This window comes from Hevea brasiliensis, chromosome 13 (assembly GCF_030052815.1).
Source record: "Hevea brasiliensis isolate MT/VB/25A 57/8 chromosome 13, ASM3005281v1, whole genome shotgun sequence".
NCBI lineage: Eukaryota > Viridiplantae > Streptophyta > Magnoliopsida > Malpighiales > Euphorbiaceae > Hevea > Hevea brasiliensis.
In genome coordinates this window covers 83,070,505-83,079,136 of record NC_079505.1, presented here as the reverse complement: position 1 = coordinate 83,079,136, position 8,632 = coordinate 83,070,505, and the positions used below count along the sequence as shown (strand labels likewise).

At 33.5% G+C, this 8,632-nt stretch overlaps 1 protein-coding gene across 1 annotated transcript; it reads right to left on the bottom strand.

The window, feature by feature from the left end:
- Positions 1–3,355: 3,355 nt before the first annotated feature.
- On the bottom strand, positions 3,356–6,942 carry LOC110660916 (ferric reduction oxidase 8, mitochondrial). Its single transcript, XM_021819486.2, has 8 exons — positions 6,408–6,942; positions 6,062–6,158; positions 5,794–5,979; positions 5,472–5,709; positions 5,068–5,395; positions 4,714–4,972; positions 3,907–4,637; positions 3,356–3,789 (listed from the first exon to the last, which is right to left on the bottom strand). Exons 1-8 carry the CDS (start codon positions 6,562–6,564, stop codon positions 3,608–3,610), a joined length of 2,178 nt encoding a protein of 725 aa, XP_021675178.2. The 5' UTR covers positions 6,565–6,942; the 3' UTR covers positions 3,356–3,607.
- Between the last annotated feature and the right edge of the window lie 1,690 nt (positions 6,943–8,632).

Sequence of the window (8,632 nt, the reverse complement as noted above, 5' to 3'; positions counted from 1 at the left end):
AGGAAGGAAAATTGAAAGGCATAAATAGGGAAGGAGAAGGGTAGGAGGGTAAAATGAAGACGACCAAAAAGGGACCCACACGCAGTTGGAGTTGAAGACTTCGTTAGAAACGGAAAGGAAGGAAAGGGGGGAGAAGGAGAAGGTTTGATGGACGAAAACGTTTCATTTGAAAGAGATTCGGATATTCGTTTTCTAGGAGGAAAGAAAGAGTAAGAATGTGTTGGCCAATGAGGTGGGCCTCCGTGGCCCATTCAGGCATATATGGCAGCTGGGCGTCTCTTTTTTGTTTGTTTTTAAAAATGAAGCGGTGGACAGCTAACCAAACCTAATTTATTTAGCCTAATTATGTTCTCGGTCCCCAGCGTGCCAGTATTACAGTATTTTAAGCAAATTCCCATTTTCGATATATTTTCTATAATTATTTTTCCCTTTTTATTTTTTTTTCAAAATAATTATTTTTTTCTTAAGCAGCATTTAGTATTTCATTTTAATTTTTTCTTTTTAATTAAAATGGCTGATAGTCTATAGTGTTTTTTTTTTTAATATGACGGATATAGTTAATAAATAGAAATATAGGATACACTGTTATTTTTTTATAAAGTGAATGTTCTCTTTAGTGGCAATTTTTTAAATTATTTTATATAATTTTAATTAATTTAAATTAATACCACTACAAAATTACTGCAAACCTTTTTTTTTTTTTTAATTGAAGTATCAATCAAGGAAGATGCTCAATTATAGAAAGTTGCATTAGATAAATATCCCAAGTGCCATTATTACCTTTTAAAGCACTGAAGAAGGGGAGTACTCCAAATTTGTATTAATTAGTCTAATTACCATTTCCAATCCTAAATTTTAGGTGCGATGCCATATCATCCTTGCTAATTAATAAATCATGAGATACCATATCAAATCATACATAATTAAAGCAATAGAAAATTTAAAACAAGCTCCACGTTTAGGCCCAAAATTAGCTGAAGCCTTATGCTGCGCATGAAATGAATTACATTCATGAAAAAAATTATTTAGATTTAATTATAAATATAAATATGTGAATTTTATTTATTTTATATGTAATTATTATTATATATTAAATCTTTTAATTGGACAGATAAAAGTCTTCTTTTCAAGATTTTATACTTTAATTTTATTATTCTATGTAGATTAATAGGTAGAATGACAGATCAATTAAAAATTGACATACAATTATAATAAGTAGATATTTAAAAAAAAATTGAATATTATAAGAATCACTTATATTTATTTATATGATTTTAATTGATTTATCATCCTTCTTTTCACGTAGAAGTATCAATCCCTATCCTAGAACTCCTACAAATTAAACTATTCTAAGCAGTTGGAAGTTTTGATGAATCATGCTCAAATACCTGTAGAAATCACCATTGCTGTCGTAGACATGGTTTATTTGGCTTATTATTAAATATATTAAGAGCATTAAAAAATAATACTTTCTCTCAAAAAAAATAAATATTTTTTATAACATAAAGAACAAGTTCCATATAATTATGAGAGATAATGAATATATAGCGGACGAGTGCATCTAATAATTTCTCGGGGCATTCATCTTTACTCTTTTGGTCCTGGGGAAACAGAACGAACACCTTCATTTCCCTTCCCTAGAAGAATTAGAGATGAGAATAAACCCAGGTGATGCCCGGTGGAGGAAGACACTATAACACGTGGATGGTCTTCACAGTTACAAGATTCTTCTTAATTCAGTTAGCCGCTAACATCGTCCAGTGGCTACCAGTGGCCGCAATTGCTGAATTTGAGGTCCACCTCTATCCTTAAAAACTGACCATGACACACCACACCACTTAGCATCTTCCACTTGCTAAATACCACAGGCAGGGCGCAGCCCAGATTCTTCAGATAATCGTTAGTGATGAAGAAGATAATGGAGGTGACATGGCTGGCTGTGGTTTCTATATGAAAACAAGGTAATGTCCTATGATTCTAATCCAGAATAGAGAAAAATTATAAATGGATGAGATTTGGATCATTTTGTTTTGGATGCTTCTGCTATTTTCTAGCTCTAGATTGATACTTTCATCCTTGAAATGGTATATGGGCTATGGAAAAATCTTCACTGCACTGGCACTGATGTTTTCACTTGATTGGGTCTTGTGTTTGTCTTATAATAGCAGATTTCTCTTTCACATCAAGACCCAATCAACTATTATGAAGGCCTCGTGGGCAGAAAATGATACATGTGTCTCCATTTTTCGAATCTCATATATGTGTTCAATTGTCAGATTGTTGGCCTCAAATTTACTAATGGGCTTGTACCCATTTTTACTGGCCGAAACCCAACCCATTTTCTAGATTCTGTTGTTTACTTGTTTTTAATCTTCCTTGATGCAACCATCAAGAACCTTGGCAAAACAAACGGGACTTCTATTTCAGCCTGTGGCATACTTTGATTTTATCAAAAGTTGGGAGAAAAATGGCTCTTGTGTGGTTGATTTTAGACATAGCACGCAAGCTTCGGCTAAGTCTGGAGTCTGGACCTTATATTTCAGCCCAAACAAAAAGTTATTTTCATAGGGGAGTGAGTCTCTTCTCTTTTCAATTGGACTCGTTATCAAGTTGCCTCTTAGGGCTAGGAATGGTCCCCTGTGGAACCATCTGGTGGGGTTCTAGTTAATTAAAGATATTGTGTAATGCCAGTCGTATCCATGGATCACCAAGACATTTTTGAGCAAATTGTTGGTGGGAAAGGAATGCAAATCTAACGATTTCTCCCACACAGTACAGTAAATGTCCTGTTTGATATTACTGTTAAAGTTGATATTGAGAAAATTATTTTTTTAAATATATTGATTAAATAATATTAAAAAATAATTAAAAATTAAATTTGATCAGTTTTTATCATAAAAACACTAAAATAACAAAACAGCTTTTTTCAAACAGTTTTTCTCAATAGCATCTTAAATGGTGTTTTTATTCAGAAAAACAGTTTCAGATTCTAAAACTTAATGCCAAACAGAGCTAAAGTCATGTGGGGATTATGGATTGTGCCTTGTAATGTGGAGATGATCAGATGACACAACCACAGTAGCAAACTGGCCACAAAGGAGCAGCCAAAATTACTTCCTCCTGTGCATTAGGATTAGGGTGTGTACATGATGATAACATAGTAGCTTCCAAATAATTTTAAGCCACAATACATGATGATAACCCGCACTAAGGCCACCATTTAGATTTTTTTTTTCCCTTTTAATTGGTGAATATGATGACCAACTTGATCAGAAAGGCCCATTTTTTGAAGCCAGAATTGATTTTCCTTGAGATCTAACATAATGCATGAAAGGAAAGAGATGAGACAACAAGCTTCTTTAAGGGGAAAAAACTGAATTGCTATTTGGTCTTGAAGATAGAAATCAATCTGCTGCAAATTAAGGCAAATTGCACAAGCTTGAAGCGGAAATTTACTGCACATATGATCACATTTTGGAAGGAGAAGGCTAGAGCCAATTTACACTACTTGCACAGGCATTAATACTGATACAGACAAAAGAGTAGGGCTACCTATACTTTTGGGCTAGAATTTCTTGTGTCCAAGTAGTTGATATTAGTGTGTAGACTAGAGAGTGAAGTTGAGGGAGTGGAAACTGTAGTATGGTTTCTTTCCCTCGGCACCTACATTGAAGCCTTGTGACTTGAGCTGGCATAATGATGCTACCGACTCCTTCATAGTTTCAGGTCCACAAACCAAGACTCCAACATCAGATCCTTCAGTTTCATTTGGAAACTTGGAGAACATATCTATATGCATATCATGTTAGAACATAGATCATAACTATAGATCAAAGTTAAAAAAAATATGTTTTTCAGAATTTTTCTTTTTTTTCAAAAAAGAAGCAATAAATTTATATATAGTACCGTGGAAATTAGGCCTTCCCACAAAATGGATTTCATGTTCCTCAAAAGCACTGATTTCCACTTGACGCGGTTCCGCTGATTTGCCTTGTTTTTGGGAGACTGGAGGAATCGCTTTCTTGAGCCTTTTCCATCTCAAAATGAATGCCAAAAAAGTGCTGCATGTTATAGCTATGATGAACGAAGATAAGAGAAGTAGATCAACCACCGATGAAGGAGTCTTTTCTTTTGGGACCTTCTTTTCTCGGCGAACAACCAACTTTTCGGAGGCAGCACCGCCATTCTTCTCCGAGGAAACAAAGATGTGGTTGAAACACATCAGAAAAACAAGAAACACAACGCAGGTTAATGCGGTTAAGGCAGCCATCCAAAGAGGACTTTCTAGTCCATGCACCGCATAATTGGAAATTTTTGTGTCGAAGTTAACTGTTTGTATTACAGATAAATCATTTAGTAATTCTCCCAAGCTTGCATTAGACTTCTCTTCTTGGGTCACAAAAACTTTCAGCTTTAGATTCAATTGTTTGGATGAAGACTGGTTTAGAAGTAGAGAAGATATTGAGTTCAACAGACAAATTTCTTGGGACTTTTTCACTACATAAATAAGCTGTATTTGTGTTGGGAATCTGTATCTGCTGCTGCTGCTGCTGCTTTGGACAGAAGCAATTTCCTTTAAGATGCTCAGAAATGGGGTTATCCCAATTCCGCCTGCTATCAGGACTAGGTTGTCATATCTGCAAAAGATTTTTGGTTAGTGCTAATAGTCTGAAATTTTGTACTTCATATGTAGTTCAGTTCTAGAAAATTAACCTCAGGAAGTCCAGTGAGGCGGGTCCATAGGGGCCTTCAATTGCTGCAGGTATGCAACTCATATGATCTGCATTTGAATCTAAATCTGCTTGTATCATGTCATATAAAGAACTTGTCCAGCCTCCCTCACACTTTATTATAACGGACATCACTTCATCATCAACATTGGAACTAGAAGTTATACTGAAGGAATGCCACTGATACTTGGATATACTTGGTATCTTCATAAATATCACACTTGTTGGGGTATATTTCAACCCTGCAATTAGTAGGAAAGCCACCTCATGAAGAAATTATAGTAACAACACTAACTGAATGTGATGGTAATTAATTGGAAAGGCTAAAAAGGTTTACTTGGATCTTTAGGCAGAATAAGTTCTACAGCTTTATTGGGAAATACTGTTGCTGAGAGAATGCAAGTTTCTGGTCTTGATTGTATGGTTCGGAGCAGCTTGTCGAGACCAAAGAGAAACATTCCAGGGAAAACCATATAGAAGTGTCGGTCTCCAGCATGAAATAGGAAGAATATTAAGAACGAAATATAAAGATGGTGTGTGTAGTAGAAGATTTCGAATCTTTTCCTCCTTATTTGAGGAAGTGATGTAATCCAGATTACTAGTCCTGTGACAAGAGCTATCTCCCCAGCTAAGTATATCCTCCCTGTTTTCTGCCATCTCCACATCTGTAGTTGAGTAGAAATAAGAAATCATAATAAAAAGAAATATACAGGATAACTAGTTGCATATGGAAAAATTTACCTCATCTTGAATATGGTGGCTGACACCCCAGATGAACAAGGTGCTTCCACCATGAACAGTGGCAAAAAATATCATTGAAGTCCCAAGCCAGATATGGTATCTTACTGAAGCTTCAAATTGGATGCCAAGTAATTGAAATAAGGCCAGGCCCCTTAAAATAGGCAGAAGAAGCAAAGCTAGGCAGGCTTCTGCTAGCAAACCAAAACGGGTTGCCACTCTCAGATACTTGAGTTGCCATCTAAAATATAGGTTAACACCAGGAAGGTTAATATTCTTGATTTTGTTAATCCACCAAATCTTTTTCAGTATCATAATAACTTACAAATTCAATTTCAGAGATTTGATTGGCATCAAGTTCTTGAAATCGTTAGAGATGCGGGTATAATAAGTCCATGCTAAAAAGAGGATGAAGAGGAACACACCCAGGATCTCTATGCAAGACAAAACACCCACAAAGCTGTTTACTATCACAGGATTTGAGAAACCAATAGTTGAGCTCCTTGCTTTTCTGTCATCCACATGAATCATTAGTAATAACTAATTAACTATAGTTTTTCATTAATGATGATCTAAGTGCTCAAGTAAATTACCTCCTTCTTAATGGCTCCTTGGACAGCAAATTCAAGTAAACAAGTCCAATTATAGCCAGAGAAATTACAGGAAATGTGTACACAGCAAAGTCAAGACCTACAATGCATTCAATATAATATTAGCATTTATAGCAGCGTTCACAATCACAATAATGCATCCTTGATGTTTTGTTGTAAGAATGAGCATTCAAATGATTCAACTCAACTACTCAACTAATGTTGATTAATTCTATCAATTTATAGCTGATTCAGTACTGTTAAGGAAAAAGTCCTTATATTTGCACAGATGAAATTGGTGATGTAGCAGCAAGTGAAATACATGTAGATGATGTTTTTGAGTACCAACCGTAATAGCCAAATAGTGTAGGCCTAGTGCTATCTTCGGCTCCTTTCCATTTTCTTGTCCATAGATTAGTCGGCTTTAGCAGCCAAAGAGAAACCCAACCAGCAAATATTAAGATCATCAATAATTTTAGAATGGCAAGAAGAATAGATTTTGCCATGTTCGCCTCCTAAGATTGTTTCAAGAAGGTATCAAGCATATAAAGAATCCTGAAGAAAGATTGATCCATTCAGCTTGAAAATTGCAGATAGCCCCACCACTGGCTTTCAAAAATATGCCAATAACTTGCATAGCCACCCAATGCGAAGATTGTACATATCCCACCATCTTTCAGAAGTGCTCATCATTCATCCACTTCCCCATAGTCTTCGAGTGTCAATTTTCTGCTGTGTGATCTGAAATGGATATGTATGTTTATCATATGAGAAGAAAAATTTTCAGCATTTCAATAATATTTTCCATTAAAAAATAGAAGAAGTTGTCACTTGACATTGATTGGAGTAATTTTAATGGAAAATTATGACAGAACATTCTCATAGGTTGTATTTGCAGGCAAAAAGGTCACTTCTTGTTGTTAATCGACAGCTTCAGCTTTCAGTTTTGATCATCTTTTACTTTTTAACTCTACATATAATGGTCCATGTATCTAATAGTGGATTAATGGTCCACCCCCAACCTAACTTTATTCTCTGTCGGGTATGTATTGTGATTCTCCACTCCTTATCCAAGTTTGTCTTACCTCTGGAACATGAATCCAATGGCATATGCTAATCCAACAATCAGACAGATGGGTGATATTTTTTCCCTGTAAGCAAGTGCATGCATATGCATTATATAGATTGCAGATTATGTTAGCGATTCTACTTTCAGCATCTGTAAGCATATTAGATAATTATGTGAATAATTTGTGGGCCAACTTGATATAGAAATCATACAAATTGGAAGGTCAAGTGTCTTTGATGGGTTTTCTAATTGAGAGTGCTGAAGCCTGTGCTCTACAAGACCCATTTTAGCCAAAGCTACGCAGGTCAGTCAAAACATTCGGCCAGTTCAAGCCCTTTTTTTTTTAAACCAAGGCAAATAAAAAACCTATTTTAGGGTTTTAGGAAAAAATATTTCCCAAATCAAAATAAATTTAGCCAACTTGACATTTTTAAAGCTAAAGTTAACAGTATGACGGTCATTTTAATTTCCAACACTGAAAAAAGAAATTAATTTTTGGAAAAACAATCAGAGATTCTCTAAATTGCTTCCATGGAGATTTATTATTGTGTTATTTACTTTTTTTAGAATTTAAAAATAATGTAATGATATGATATTCTTAATTACTCTTATTATTCATTAATATAATTTCATGTGATATTATCTTAATTTTCATAATTTTTACCTACTTAATTTTTTTAGATCAAGTTTGCTCATCTTAAGCATTATTTGTCCAGTTAAATGAGTGGCAGAGTTTTGGGCTTTCACGTCCCAAAAAAGACCGAACGTGTTCCCGCAATTTCTATCATCCGAGCCCATTATATCAAAAATACCAACGTTATATCGAAAACGTCACCGTCTTCTTTACTTTGTTCAACTTTTGATGCTAAGAATGCAAAATGGTAAAACACAATGACACCACTTTCAGGTAAATTATGTGGATGATATAACTTATGGATGTATAATAATGAAACACTTAAATTTTAATTTTTAACATAAAATATAATAAATTCTAATTTAAATAATATAAAATTTTATAACTTTCAATGACTATAGGGTAATTAAGTCATTAATTACTAAAGTGTCAATATGTTTATTTGAATCATCGAAATTATAAATAGAGAGGAACAAAAGAGATAAACTATAAAAAAATTAATTATGAAATATTATTTTTTAATTAGTAAATTTTTTTAATAATTATTAAATTAAATATTAACAAAAAAAATTTAAAATTTATTACTGAAGTTTATTAATAAGTTTTACATTTCTTATATATATATATATATTAGGAAGATATTTTTATGCTACTATTATGTGGCATTTTCTTTGATAATATTGTTACGTTATATTTTTTTATTTTATTTTTCTTTTAATTATGTAATATTTAAATAAAAATAAGTGACTGGTTCAATAAATATGATATTAAATAAATCAACTAATATATGAAATTATTTTATCCTTAAATAATAATTTCAAAATTAAGCACTGTATTTAAAGATCTTTTTTTATTTTTCGAACTAATTTAA

Coding starts and splice junctions, on each gene's coding strand:
- LOC110660916 (XM_021819486.2), bottom strand. CDS start 6,564: ATGGCAAAATCTATTCTTCTTGCCATTCTAAAATTATTGATGATCTTA. Junction 5,396..5,471: donor GCCACCATATTCAAGATGAG/GTAAATTTTTCC, acceptor ACTCAACTACAG/ATGTGGAGATGGCAGAAAAC. Junction 4,973..5,067: donor TATTCTGCCTAAAGATCCAA/GTAAACCTTTTT, acceptor TACTAATTGCAG/GGTTGAAATATACCCCAACA.